At 37.9% G+C, this 15,720-nt stretch overlaps 3 protein-coding genes across 4 annotated transcripts in view; 2 read left to right on the top strand and 1 right to left on the bottom strand.

Annotated features, from left to right (window-relative positions):
• Positions 1 to 2,873, bottom strand: part of LOC144634903 (lysosomal-trafficking regulator-like) — a 73,963-nt gene extending 71,090 nt beyond the window's left edge. Inside the window, 2 exon segments of the mRNA XM_078493946.1 lie at positions 1,085 to 1,176; positions 2,525 to 2,873. Coding sequence (XP_078350072.1) covers positions 1,085 to 1,176; positions 2,525 to 2,617 — 185 coding nt within the window. The 5' untranslated portion in view covers positions 2,618 to 2,873.
• Positions 1 to 15,720, top strand: part of LOC144635075 (tumor necrosis factor ligand superfamily member 14-like) — a 255,865-nt gene that overhangs the window by 157,935 nt on the left and 82,210 nt on the right. The gene's annotated exons all lie outside the window — the stretch shown is intronic.
• Positions 4,038 to 5,859, top strand: LOC144635038 (uncharacterized). Its single transcript, XM_078494105.1, has one exon. It carries the CDS (start codon positions 4,112 to 4,114, stop codon positions 5,090 to 5,092), a length of 981 nt encoding a protein of 326 aa, XP_078350231.1. The 5' UTR covers positions 4,038 to 4,111; the 3' UTR covers positions 5,093 to 5,859.

Here is a 15,720-nt window from a genome sequence, read left to right as displayed (position 1 = left end):
TGCTCTCATCCTCGGAGACCCAGGGGCATTTAGTGGGGCGAGGGAAACGCGAAAATGCGGGTAGAAAATAGCGCGAAACTGCGAGGGAAAAAATCAGCATATAAAAGTTGTATTGACTGAAAGTGCCCCTGGGGAAAGAGTCTTACCAGACCAGTTCAAAAAGCTCTCTGAATACTGCCTCCTGATTGGGCAGAAAAATCTTTTGTATTCCCTTTGTATTATTCTGCCCAATCGGCGACCAGCCTGACTACAGTCCTTTTGGTGTGTTCTCACACAAAATATGTACACAAAGCCAGTTCGCTCGCCATATCTGTCTTGCTTGTTCACCAAGAATTTGCTCGGGAAGGAAAAGTTTCGGCTAGTGCCTCCCCTGGTTGTAAACGTCGAAAGTTTGACGGCTATGCACGCGGAGAAACGGCAGATTCTTCACGTTAATTTACCCTTATATCACTTACTGTGATTCACCCTGGTCTTCTACATATCTTCACATATCTGATCTTGACATAGTTATATTATAACTAATTTAAAAAGATTTTTTTTATTTACAAAAACATGCTGTGCGAGCTATTACCAACTCAGACTATCGAGAACATTCTGCCCCCTTATTTGCTAAACTGGGCATCTTGTATCTTCCAAGTCAATGCATTGCAAATAGCTATAAAAATTGTTTTATTTTCATAATTAACCAATTATTCATGCCTCCGATGTTTCTCAGTTTGTTTTCTACTAGTAGTCAAATACACAGTTATGACACACGAATAGCCAATAGTAGTTTAATAGAGCGGTTTTCACTTGAGTGTCGAAAGTAAATTGCGTTTGCTTTGGTTTTGCATTACTACGCTTAGTGATTGGCTTAAAAATCTCGCGCCACTTTCTCAGCCAATCAGAAGTAAAACCAAAACCAATTGTGACTCGCTCGCGCACGTTTTCCTGCGCTTCGTGCCAGCCACATGTATTTGCTTCGAGTTTTGATTGGTTCACTCGATTGTCTGTGTCCTTTGTGATTGGCCAGAGTAATTACTTTGGTTTTGGTTTTACAACACTCAATTGAAAACTGCTCTAGTTATTTATTAATTATTTTTACCCAAAGCTAGAAATTTTGTTCAAGTCTCCTTTTACAGCACGATAAGCCTCCAAAAATTCCACCATGAAAAGCTGCAGATGTCTGCTTTTCTCCTGAAAGCATATAAACAACAAATTCTTGTATTGTACTTGTAAGATTCAGTGCTGGAAGAAAAATGCATAGCTCCAGAAAATATTAATACCTCCCCTATACAACATATTTTTGATTATCGTAATATGTGTACATCTTCCCCACACCTCTGAAAATTCCAATTCAGCTTCATACAGTACATGTCCTTCCTTAAAACAATTTCCAATTTCCACCCTCAGAATTTCCAATTACCTTCCATGGGGTGAGCATAGATTTTTTCTGGAGCCAAAAGATGAACCAAAAAGTCCATAACATAATGAATTATAGACTGTGTTCACATTCTACCAGATCAACTATGGATCAGGTACATTTTACAAGTACATAAATGTAGGTTTTTGCCCTTACTGTACTACTGTTATCAACACAGCTGCCTATCCATTTTAGTCTTGTGGTCTGAAGTTCTATTGGCACAGTATAAACAGGTACAGGCTGGTTTTGTGTACTAGGTACAGTACAAATATGTGCAAAATTTTGTGGAGTACAAATAATGCATCAATCAAGAACATGATATCTCATGATACTTGAAGGATCAGTTTGAACAACATACTGTAAGACCGGTTTAATAGGTTCCCTGTATCCCTGGGGGGGGGGGTGATCCTTAGATAGGGTACCTAAATTCTATTAGTTAAAATTCTGTTCAGGTATTAGAAAAGCGATTTTATAAAGATTTGTGTCTTTCCGTGCGCGGTTAGCCGTTATTTGGGTCATCACAGAACGCTTCTCCTCCCCTTAAATAAGGTGTCATTTTTAGGTTTTGGGCCTTAAAAAGGGTATCAATTTTCGCTTTCTTTATCCTTAAATAGGGTCCAAAATTTATGCGAGTATCCCCCCGGGATGTAGACCGGCAGGGGTATTTTGCAGAATGCAGTACGCAGAATGATGTGCTAACCAACAAATAAAAGCAAACCAGAGTGAAAGCAAACCCCAAGCAAACCAGGGTGAAGCTAACTGCAAGCAAAGCAGAGTAAAGAACGCGGAATGCACAATGCACAATGCAAAATGCAACAGGCATTATTTTGTATTCTGCAAAATACCCATGTAGTATGAATGATACCAAACAATGAATTCAAAACATCCCCACCACCTCCCCCTAAATTCCCTGTTCCCCAGTTGTATCAGGCAAGCAACTTGCTTTGCTATAATCAAAAAAGCTACAAGAAATAATAATATTACTCCAATATAGGTGTCCTCATTCAATAGTAAGCCTTGAATAAGGTAAGTGATGCTTAAACTATCCGCGCTGGCAGCTGAATACACGCATGCATGTCTACATGTAAACATGCATGAATCGTCTCGCTCTAAGACTATTACCTGTGCATCTTCAGTCGAACTACATCCCATATACGAAGTCCAAAGCTCCCGTAGTTGCTGCAAAACTCGATCGTTTACATTCTTGCTTGTCATCTTCAAAATACAGAGCAAAATAAGCTATTTAAGCTAGCCTGTCGAGACGTGCAAATGTCGTGGTTTTTGCACCATGTTATGGTCGAAGGCCTCGCAACTTTTCGCACGAATCGTGCATTTTACGGCATCTTGCGAACGTAAAACACAGTTCTACGCAATATTTTAGTATTCCTCTTCTTTAAGACTAAATTTGCTGAAATCTGAGGCTTTGCGTTGCAACATCACGAGCCTGAATTTTCCCCAAATCTCCCTCAAAACGAAAATAACTCCAGGCGCAAGAAGTACTCTACTAAGGGAAGCCGCTGACACCATACTTCCGGTTGAGCACGACATTTCAGCACGTTTCTGCACAGGATACCCAGGCTCACACTTTGGCAACTCCGGTAAAATGGCGACTTCAAAATTGTAAGGAATTGCATGAAACTTTATAAAAAAAAATCAAATCGAAAGAAAATATATTAAACCGCTAGTGAAGTGCACATTTCACATCATGTGCTGTCTATGTAATGTTTATTGACTGCTCTAAAGCATTAAACCCTATTTAACCGATATTATTAATTTTAGTTGGCAATTGGCTGCGCCCTGTGGCAGCTTGGCTGTCATCAGGGGTAACTAGGCACTCCACCTAGCCCCCTGGTCTAGACAGGGGCCTTAAGGGGGAGTGAGGGTTGCTATTAGTGAATTTTAGGCCTTTCAGTCAACCTGCCGGGCAACATTTGTTGAAACAAGACAGACATGTATGTTTACGATTTTTTCGTAAAATCGTTTCTCCGAGAATTCGAGGATTGCAGACGTTACAATTGGTTAAAGGTGCACGCGAGGCGTTTGAAGAGCACGGAAGAAGCGTAACAGCTTGCTATTCTTTAGCTTCTTGAGTGATCTCCAAACTTCCCAAGTGTCAACCAAAACCCGATAGTGCACAGCTAAGCATTTTACAGTCAACTCTCTCTTAACGGACACCTCCTTTCGATCATCCAAATAGGAATTAAACCAGTTATAAGTGACACCTGTGACACCAAAGGCTTTCAATTTTGATAGCAAGATTGTGTGATCGACGGTGTCAAAGGCCTTCTTCAAATCTAGAAAAACAACAGCATTAACGTTGCCCTTATCAATATTAAAAGCCCAGTTATCCGTGGCTTCAAGCAGGGCGGTAGCAGTGGAGTGAAGTGAACGAAACCCTGATTGACTACTGGAAATTAGATTGTTTTCAGTTAAATATTCATAAAATTGATTGTAAACGATTCTCTCAAAGACTTTAGCGACAACAGGAATTATAGAAATAGGACGATAGTTATTTAAATCTGAACGTTCACCCTGTTTGAATAGTGGAACGACATATTAAATAGGAGTGAATAGTGGAACGAAATATTAAATAGGAGCGGATTATTAAATAGGAGCGGATTACATTTGAACGAAAGAGGTAATAACATCTTATTTAATAACTTTGCAAAATATTTAGATAAATCTTCTCATAATTGAGCCGCTAATTCTATGAGTGCCAACGAAACATCTGTAGCTGCAGATAATTCCAGTCAAATATTTCGCGAGTCTTGTGCTTTTTTACCTCCAACCCGCGGCTTTAAATTAGCCTCCTTGAATATTACTAGTTTACCTAAACATATCGACGAGTTGAGAGTTTTGCTTGCCGACAACCCTCTTGATGTATTATCTATTAATGAAACACGGCTTGACGACTCTGTTAATGATAATGAAGTACATATTCCAGGTTACGATATTATTCGCCGCGATCGTGAATATAATGGTAGGTTTGGTGGGGGAGTTTGTATCTATGTTAGATCTACCATAAATTATTCTTTACGCCCTGATCTTAGTGTTGCACGCCTTGAAAACGTATGCGTCGAAATTCGCAAACCTCGATCTAAACCATTTCTCATTTCTACATGGTACAGGCCTCCGAATTCATCAACCGAAATCTTTTCGCATTTTGAAACCCTGGTTGGTAAGCTAGATGCAGAAAATTTGGCCTCGCCTCAACCTGATAACAACACAGTTTTACTTAATAACATTATTGATGTTTATGGCCTTCACCAACTTATAGACAGTCCAACCCGTATTACTAATGTATCTTCTACTTTGATTGATGTAATCTATACAAATTCTCCTGACAAGGTCGTTTGCTCTGGTGTATCCCATGTTAGTCTAAGTGACCAAAGTCTCGTCTATGCATTCCGCAAAATTTCCATTGATCCAGTCTCAAAGGGACATTCCACGATAACGTATAGGAAATTTAAAAATTTCGACTCTACAAGGTTTCGCTACGATATTTCTTTACAAAATTGGGATAGTGTAAACAAATACAAAGACCCCAACAACATGTGGGACGCTTGGAAGACTCTTTTCTTTCAATGTGTCGATAAGCATGCACCATTGCGCACTAAACGCATTCGTGCACGCAAATCAGATTGGATCACACCTCAGCTGAAGAAAAGAATGCATTTTAGGGTCTTTTAGAGATACCCTCAAAATAAAAGCCACTAGATCTGGAAGTGCGAGTGACTGGTCACAGTTTAAAAAATGTCGCAATGCTGTCAACAATGAAATCAAGCAGGCCAAGGAACAATACTTTAAAAGTGCACTGCGCGTAAACGAAGGTGACCCTCGTAAGACTTGGCGTATCATTAATGAACTTACTTATAGAAAAAATCACACCTCTTCAGTAAAAGAGATTAAGTTTAACAACAACAGCATCAGCGATTCTCATGAGCTGTCGTCTGCTTTTAATAATCATTTTTCTAGTGTTGGACTGAAACTTATTGATGACATTCAGCAAAGTGGAAATACTCCATCTTATTTCGATTACCTTGAAGAGACCGAGCATAGATTTGAACTCAACACGATAGAATGCTCAAAAGTATTCTCTTTATTGTCTAAACTCTGTAAATCAAAAGCGACGGGCCTAGATAAAATCTCCGCACGTCTTCTTCGAGAGTGTGCTGATTTGGTCGCCAGCTCTCTTTGCTGTATCTTTAATAGATCTATTATATCTGGTATATTTCCCACAGAATGGAAATTCACCAAAGTCGTTCCACTATTCAAACAGGGTGAACGTTCAGATTTAAATAACTATCGTCCTATTTCTATAATTCCTGTTGTCGCTAAAGTCTTTGAGAGAATCGTTTACAATCAATTTTATGAATATTTAACTGAAAACAATCTAATTTCCAGTAGTCAATCAGGGTTTCGTTCACTTCACTCCACTGCTACCGCCCTGCTTGAAGCCACGGATAACTGGGCTTTTAATATTGATAAGAGCAACGTTAATGCTGTTGTTTTTCTAGATTTGAAGAAGGCCTTTGACACCGTCGATCACACAATCTTGCTATCAAAATTGAAAGCCTTTGGTGTCACAGGTGTCACTTATAACTGGTTTAATTCCTATTTGGATGATCGAAAACAAAAGTGTTTTGTGAACGGTTGTCTCTCGGACAGTAAACCGCTATTGTGCGGCATCCCCCAGGGTACAATCCTAGGTCCACTTCTCTTTTTACTCTATATAAACGACTTGCCCAACTGTCTCTCTATTTCGCAACCTAGGATGTACGCAGATGACACACACTTAACCTTTGCTAGTAACGATGTTACCCTATTAGAAGAAAACATGAATAATGAGTTAACTAAAGTTTCTGAATGGTTAATTGCAAATAAACTCACTCTTAATAAGTCTAAGACTGAGTTTATGTTGCTAGGGTCAAGGCAAAGGTTAAGTACTTTGAGTAGACCATTGTCCTTCTCAATAAATGGTGACTCTAGATCTATAAAGCAAGTTGAATTTACAAAATCCCTTGGTGTATATATAGATAAGAACCTAACTTGGAATCTACACATTACAAATATTTCTAAAAAGATTGCATCTGGCATTGGCATCCTAAAGCGTAGCAGGTCTTTTGTTCCATTTAAGACATTACTATGTATCTATAACTCTTTAGTACAACCCCATTTTGATTATTGTAGTGTCGTTTGGGGGAATTGCAGTAAAACTCTGGCAAGTAAACTACAAAAACTGCAAAACCGTGCTGCGCGTATCTTGACCTCTTCTTCCTACGATGCCAATGCTGATGATCTTATTGCAAGACTTGGCTGGATGTCCAATTTAAATTTAAAACAGCCGTCATGGTCTATAAATCACTCAATGGTCTTGCACCTGACTACCTTAGGACAATGTTTTCTAATAGAAGCGATACGTGTACCTATTCACTGAGAGGGTCCGCGGGTAAACTAACTGTTCCGCTCCCCCGCACTAATTTTCTTAAAAATAGTTTTAGCTATAGAGGTGCGGTGCTGTGGAACAGTTTACCTGTCGACCTTCGGCAAGCACAAACTCTCACTAGCTTTAAATCCGGCTGCAGCAGTTTCATTTTTGGCTAAAATCAATGTAAATATTAACATCACACGGCATTCATGGAAAGCAGGCATTTCTTTTATTATAACTAATTGTAGACGACTAATGTAATTTAAATTTATTATGTAAAATAGGTATTAAGTAATTTTAAATTAAGTAATTTTAAGTCCTGATGATTTTTACCGTGTTGAAATAAAGATTTATTATTATCTCTATAAGACGGACACCTCCATAACACGGACACCTTGTGATGGTCCCTGCCGTTTTTCAGTCATTTTACTGTAACAAAACTCTCTGTAAGACGGACACCTCTCTAAGACGGACAACGGGCACTTTGAAACCGCCAACGGACACGCATAAAAAGTGATTTTTTAGTGAATATTGTTGCAAAACTTGGTATCGACATATAGCAAAGTAAGTCAGCGCCTTAAGAATACCAAACTTACCAAAAGCAAACTGCTATAAAGTATTACTATCTGCGTAAGTGTATGGGTACCAAAGAGGTAGTTTTCTACTTACAGTAATACCGTTTGTAATGAGCAAACTGAACGAGTCGAATTTCTGATTTTGTTTTTGTTCCATTTTATACTGAGGTTTTGCTAAAGTAAGCAACTTAAAACGGACGTGTATTCGCTGTGCATAGCCGTTAAGCATTATCATCTCGAAATTTCTGGTGTCACGTTACCTCGACTCTCTCTAAGGCGGACACCTCTCTAAGACGGACAGTTAGGGCCGGTCCCGACGGTGTCCGTCTTAGAGCGAGTTGACTGTAGAAATGGATATCTAAATCCGCGCCAAAACTAGCGCGCAATATATCACCGTGCACTATCTGAATATGTTGCACACAACAACAAAAACAACAACAACAACAACAACAACAACAACAACAACAACAAAACTTTATTTAAGCAATCAAATTATTTACAATGTATTTCACCCCTCGCAATTAGCCTAGCTATTCGAGGCGGGAGGTGAAGAAGAAAATGAAGAAGAGAAAATAAACAAATACTGATAAATAAATAAATTTACAAAAAGTAAACGCTCACGTATTCTGAAGCTCACGTATACTGAAGTAGTCCAGTAAAAAACGGTACGTACACTGGTTGTACAGCTATGTTCACCATAGGCGTACGGGCACCTTCGGACCTGCGGACCTGGCGTGGGGGGGGGGGGGGGGGGAGACCTAATTGCCCGAAAAAAAATGACATGAATTGAAAGCTAAATATAAAAAGGCATTTAAAATGGACAACGAAAAGTGCATTGACATAGTTGTGTGCAAACTTCAACTTGCCTGCTTGCTTTGAGGAAACGATACTTTTTTATTAATTTCGTGGTGTTGCCCGAGCTGATGTCAATGCACTGTATCTTTTTTTCTTCGGAAATATCACTATTATTTATCCACTACTGAGTTCAGCAAAAATTAACGTGTTTTCGGGCAGCCAATTTACATTTCCTCACTTGAAAGATATGTAAAAGCGTGTCAGGCAAATGTGTTAAAATATTTCGTTGAAAGTTTTGAGCTAGCCCTTATTACGACGTAACATTTGAGTCAAAGCACTAGCTTCATCACATCTGTAACAACTTTGTCTCAAGGTTTTAGGCTGGATTCACCGCGCGCAATTTCCTTCTTACTTCAAAATTGTAACTGAATAATGATCAAACTGTGGCGTAACACAAAAAGATTTGCAAGAAAAATCGAACGGGATTATAGCAATTTGCGAGAGGAAACGAAAACATACTTGAGAAATCAGTTAGACTTTAGAACCACAAAGTTATATTTCCAATACTTTTTCCTGTTGATGTAATTCGTTTTGAACGTCATGTTGAGATTTGTCGGCTTATTTTCTATTTTTTTCTCTAGGCTTGTTGTCCGAATTCCATGCATATTGCCCGAAAAATTTCGGCGCTGGGGGAGTTGCATGCCCCCCTCGCACCTCCGCCTCGTACGCCTATGATGTTCACGTCAGTTAGACTTTAAATCACCGGCTACAGCAAGGTGATAAATAAATCCTATACTCTGTTTTTCATTTCCTAATTTGCTTATTCTGCCTTTGATTTACAGACTCGTCTAAGGGCTTAACTTCTACAAAATAAAGGGATGAAATCAACTGTTACCGAATCATCCTTTTGTAACCGGAGGTCACTGGTTGCCCAATAGGACGCGTGGAAATAAGTAGAGTAAATAGGAATTTGCAAGCAGCGATATTAGTGATTCTTCGTGTCCACTCCAAATCAATAACATTGATTTCATAAATAGAGCAGTTTTCAATTGAGTGTCGTAAAACCAAAACCAAAGTAATTACTCCGGCCAATCACAAAGGACACAGACAATCCAGTGAACCAATCAAAACTCGAAGCAAATACATGTAGCTAGCACTAAGCGCGGGAAAACGTGCGCGAGCGAGTCACGATTGGTTTTGGTTTTAGTTTTGATTGGCTGAGAAAGTGGCGCGAGATTTTTAAGCCAATCACTAAGCATAGTAATGCAAAACCAAAGCAAACGCAATTAACTTTCGACACTCAAGTGAAAACTGCTCTACACATGTCAAAATTGTAGAAAGTGATTTCTCCCGGATTTGTTCTAGAGAAACAATGACAATGATTATGAGTAAAGAAGCTACGTCACGGACAACACAAAAAATTGGCAAAGATTTTCAAATTTGTCGTTCGAAATTTGTCTTAATTGTTATCAGTCGAAACCATCCTTGGTTATTTTTGCCTTTTTATTACTCCTTTGTTGTTTTTCTATGTGAAAATTATTATTTTGAGGTTTCCTTTAATTGAAAGGAATCAGAAAAGTGACTTAAGGAGGCTCGATGTAGTTTTTTTAGCCGAAGGGTGGTTGTTTTGAAAATTAAAATTATCTAGGAAGCCAATGTTCGATTTTTGCCAAAATACACCATAATGATCAAATATGACCAAATTTTAATTTTTTACTCGTCACTTTGTCACAAAGGTTACCATAGCAACCATTGACGTTTTCTTTTGTTCTCAAACAAGCTTGGTTTTTCTCGAAATCTAGACTGACACTTGGTATTCATTTTTTGATATGTTCAAGTACAGTAGATTTACTAGCTGTGCTCAAAATCTTTAGGAAAATCTGTAAGAGCGTTTTAGAGTAAATCAAGAATGAAGTTTTTGGTATTTTCTTATAATTTCTTACAATCGGCAGTCGATATATTTTAACAAATTAAAGCAAAAAGTCTTTCGCTTTTAGTTAATGGTCTTTGATGGTGTAAGTATTTATATTTCAGTGAGAGAAACTGTGCTCAAATAATACGAAACAATTTTAAGGCGCCTATTTTATATTAAAACGGTGTTTTTCTGAAAATTTCATTCTTGATTTACTTGAAAACGCTCTTACAGATTTTTCTAAAATTTCGTCAACAGTTAGTCAATCTACTAAACTTTAACATATCAAAAAATAAACACCAAGTGTCAGTCTAGATTTCGAGAAAATCAAGCGTGTTTGAGAACAAAAGAAAATGTCAATCGTTGCTATGGTAACCGTTGTGACTAAGTGACGGGTAAAAAATTAAAATTTGGTCACATTTGATCATTATGGTGTATTTTGGCAAAAATCGAACATTGCATTCCTAGGTAATTTTAATTTTCACAACAACCACCCTTAGTCTAAAAAAACTACATCGAGCCTCCTTAATATACCGTGACATTGCCCCATTAAACAACTTGCACAATAATTGCAATCTGTATAATGGTACCAACTCCTTCATCAACTTCCCCGTAGAATTAAAGAAAAGGGAAGACATCACACATCTGCCTTAACAAAGTCTCTATCTGCATAAACATGCATGTCAAGACACGATTGTCATGACAATGTCAAAAAGTTCTCATATCAAAACGTCACCGAGAGATGAATAAACAGCCATTGAAAGTTTTCGTATCCCCGAGTACGAATACTAGCCATGTCGTTTTTTAAGAAGCTTGTGTTTCCATGAAAACCATGTTTTGGTGGTCGGATAGATAGATAAACCTTCTACTCATACTAACTTCATGCAAAAAAGTCGATATCTCGAAGAGATCTTTGATTTTATATGAGCAATAGTCAACTCGGCTGCGCCTCGTTGATTATTTCCTCATAGAAAACTCGGGCTCGTAATCTAATTGTTAAATAATGACATGACAAACGCGAATTTGCACATTTTCTCTCCACAATGAATTTTGGAAGAATTTTCAAAACTACGACAAGCGAAAGTAAAAGTAAAGCTACGGAAAAAGGCGTCCTGAGAGGAAAGACAAAATCTTCACGTGCAAAAATAAAAACTTGTAAATTTCCTCTAGGCCCATACGCAAAGTTCAAGTGAATACCCATACCACCGTTCGTTCTTGTTGCGTGCACTTTTGCGCTTTTATCCGAAAACCTTTCTCGAATTAGCTGTATAGAAATGGTAAACGCCATCTCGCTTGGTCGGTTTGCTGTTCTTGAAAAAATAAAGAAAAACTCCACTTGCTCTTACACAACGATCATTCCAACAGGTTTCTTCCACCAAATCGTCGGAATTTTTCGGAAAACTACCTTTTCTTCTTGACTTTTCGAAATGTCCGGATTTTTTGTCTAAGTGGTAAGCTCCAATATTTTCACTAAAATCTGCCGGATTCTCGTTTGTCGTATTTTGTTCCACTGACAAACGCTACATGTAGGATTAATTACAAGTTATAGTTATTCTTATCAACGTTATTCATACATTACATATTAATTTATACCGATCGAAAGTGCCGCAAAAACAGCGGCATTCTTAGAACTAGGTGGCCTGTTTATAAATCCTCCCGTCCAGTTGAAACAAAAGATTAAAAAACAAAAAATTCTTTTCAAGAGGTTTTTTGGTTCTGTGGTGATGTACAACTACGAATTTAGTTTATCCTTAAAATATGTAGAAAGTGTCAAAAAAAAAATTTAAAAAGGCCAAACTCATTCAACAAAAAGAAAATCATCCCCAAGTAGACGAGGTACGACTTTGTAACCAACCTACCCTTTAATATTTAATTGACCTTTGTTTAGAAAAAAATATTAAACGTTATAAAATGTTTATCAAATAATTGCATGTCGCGAGAGGGATCAATTAAAGCCGCCTAAATAACTGAGAGGAGACATGAATCAACGTTCTAATTGTTATTCTTAAAATTCATAAATCGATATCATGGTCTCGTCTAAAAAACTGCCAAGAGAATTAACTTCTCTGAGCAAAGCACATAAGTTAAGATATGTTTTGATCATGGAAAAAAATTCATCAAAGGAGGATGAAAATTAATTAACCAGCCCTTAGCTTTTTAACTTTAGAAAGCGGAGGCGCAAGTTAAAAAGCGAGTGCGAGTTTCAACAGCTCAAAGAAACGTATCTGGACGATTAACCGATTTCATTTGAGACCATTTAATTGAGAAAACTTCTTTGTCCCCATTTTAATTGACGGATAAATTTTGGAGAAGAATTATTGAAGTTAGGTTGTCATCAAAAGAACTTTGTGTTTTCTGTGGTATCCAAAGAAGAGAATCTGTTTTAAACACAAAACGAATTTGACCATGTTATGTACAATACAATACAATACAATACAATACAATACAATACAATACAATACAATACAATACAATACAATACAATACAATACAATACAATACAATACAATACAATACAATACAATACAACAACTTTATTTAAACACGGTAAAAAAGTTTAAAGCTAAAAGCTTGTGGGGCCGTGTACAATGAAACGTTTGAGGGTTGAAACTTAACGCGCCCTCCTATGTGATGGTTGACGGCAAAATGTTTCGCCATTCTAATTCTGGGCTCGTGTTTAGCCTGTTATGAACGTCTGAAAGGTCTTTGCAACTGGTTACTTAGTCAGCTTAGTGTGCCATTTTTATCCGTTAGTATAATTCGTAATGGTAATTTAAGAGGCTCTCAATGAGGTTATAATCGTCAACCGTCAAACGGCTGAAAAAATTACCGTCAACCGTCAAAAATGGAATTTTTTCACGGTCAACGTACCCTCAATTGAGCCATCCAGAATTAGCCGTCAAACGCCTCCGATCTCGTCTATCAAAGCAGGGCCGTAACTAGCAAGTGGCAAGACGAGGCACTTTCCTCGTCTAGATTTTAACACAAAATTAGAAGAAGGAAAAAATTAAACACGTTCAAGTGAGAAAATAATCCTTAATTGAACATGATTGATTTTTCTGAATAAATATCTCATAAAAATGCTAAAAATAGCGTCCCAGAGCTTTTAGATTTTAAAATTTTCTTTCCAGACCTTGCAAACGGCTCGTGTCTTCGACACTCACAACTTTTACCGGGTCTATGCCAAAATTCTGGCTACGCCCCTCCAAAGGCTAGTGTAGAGTCAAATTTTGCTGCTAAATACATGATCAGTTTAGAAATCGCCTAATACCGTGTGCGCCTTTCCTTTTAAAGTGAATTTTCATTCTTTTTATAGTCATTTACGGCTATAAGATCGAGACAGAACAGACCTTTGCGCCTGAAAGAACTTTGGCCACTTTCTGTTTCTAAAAACGTTAGTCAAGCAGTGACGGGGCTTTTAATATATACGCCGATTGATTTGAAGTTATGTTACACTTGATAGTTGATTTTACACTCGTACGCCTTCAGAAAAGGACGACCTCATTGCCTGACGACGTTTAGCATTAAGAGAAGTAACCGCTCCAAACGTCACGATGTTAGTGTAAAAGATGATTACTTGGTCCAGCTTACGCTCATCAGACTCGTGTCAGTTATTGGGCAAGTTGTTTAATATTTGGTATGCGTCAAAATAGAAGTTTTCTTTCTTTTTTTTTGTTTTCGCCGCTTCTCGGATTCGCGGTTCAAATTTGATTGCATGAGAAATTGAAAAGAGAAAGCACTGAAAACAAGGTCGCGTGGTACTCAATCGTTTTATGACAAATAGAGCTAATTCTGTTGATGAATGTATTGGTATAATTAAGAGGCAAAACGAGACATTTCGAAAACGTAACCGTCAATCGTCAAATACACCAAAATTTAACCACCATCCGAGAAAAGCAATACTTTTAGCCGTCAGGCGTCAAAGGTATCCCCCACTGAGACCCTCAATTACAGATACGACTCCATTCTTATGAAAAGCAGTAAAAATTCAATCCCCTGCATTTATGACACCCTCGTCATTTTCATCTTTTGTTTTTAACCGACAATTTTGGCCCCGAAAAAAGTGGATTTCTATGGTATGAAGAAGACTTTAAATAAATTCTATAAGATAGGACTGTCTTGTTCAGTTTCCCAACAAATGTATTTCCACCAAAGCAATACGAAATGCTTTTTAAATAAATTGAAATAAGTTCAGAAGTAACCGTTACTTCTCAATTTATGCATGAAATGAACGCTAAAACGATTCGAAATCAACGAAAGGTTCGTAACATGCTATGAATTATCCTTAGTTATTCGTAAAATAAACAGATTAGCGAGCGCTTGAACCCAACTACTTTTCTGCTCACATGTGAAGCAAGCCCCGGGGGGGGGGGGGGTACTCGCATAAATTTTGGATAGGGGTGTGCCGCCAAGGTTCTTAAACCCTGACCCTATTTAAGGATAAAGAAAGCGAAAATTGATACCCTTTTTAAGGCCCAAAACCGAAAAATGACACCCTATTTAAGAGAAGCGTTCCGTGACGACCCAAATAACGGCTAACCGCGCACGGCAAGACACAAATCTTTATAAAATCGCTTTTCTAATACCTGAACAGAAAATTTTTTCGTTTAGCTGGGCGTTTATTTTAGCTAATAGAATTTAGGTACCCTTTCTAAGGATCACACCGGGAACACATTGCCAAAAGGAGCAAAGATGATACCCTATTTAAGGACCGAGAACCTCAAAAACCATACCCTATCGGGCGGCACATACCTATATAGGCCACATATGGGAGGTCCCCCCCCCCCCCCCCCGGGAAGCAAGCTCACGAGTGTTGCACTCACATCAAGCAGATCGCATTTCTCATACATTTTGCTGAGCTTTCACGAGCACGTTTCATTTGTCAAAGTACGTGCCTAATGTGACTGTCCCTATCTGTTTTCAATTAACCTCCTCTAACGTCTATTGTGTGTTTTGTTTGTTTAATCGGGATAAAACTGATTATGAGACAGGACGCTAGTAGGTTGCGACAAACTTGAATACATGAATACAGCCAGTCACTTTACAATATCGTTAAATTCGGTTCCAGGGTTCGAGCAATGTCTGTGTTTGAAAAAGTCTTCTATCGGGTAGCGGCAAAGTGCACTTTTCATTACATATTTTCAAAAACAAAGTTATTTACATTAGAAAAAAAACTGAAAACTAATACTGTTTGCATGACCACATCAATAGAGAGAATAATAATATTAAATATGCCCGTAGTTTCTTTGTCATAGTGACACTATATGTTTCATTGCAAGTTTAAGTTTTTCTTCATACCGTTATTTACACACTGAAAATTATTTAAAAGGTGCCGCAAAAGAGCGTCATGCTTTGGACTGGCTGTGGGTGGCTTGTTTTTAAATCCTCCCGCGCGGTTTGAAGCATCTAGAAATAAATAACAAGATTGTTTTCCACAAGGTTTTGGTTCTGTGGTGATTTACAGCCACGGTTGTCCTTAACGCGGAGAATAACTATATTAAATATGCCCGTATTTTCGTTTGTAATATATTTTGTTCCACTGACAAACACTAACTGTAGTGGTATTATAGGTTTCATTACAAGTTTTAGTTTTTCTTATGAACGTTAT

Source organism: Oculina patagonica, chromosome 13, assembly GCF_052425735.1.
Source record: "Oculina patagonica isolate OP01 chromosome 13, crgOcupat, whole genome shotgun sequence".
Classification (NCBI taxonomy): domain Eukaryota; kingdom Metazoa; phylum Cnidaria; class Anthozoa; order Scleractinia; family Oculinidae; genus Oculina; species Oculina patagonica.
Note: the sequence above shows the minus strand (reverse complement) of the source record. Positions and strands in the feature narration are given on the sequence as shown.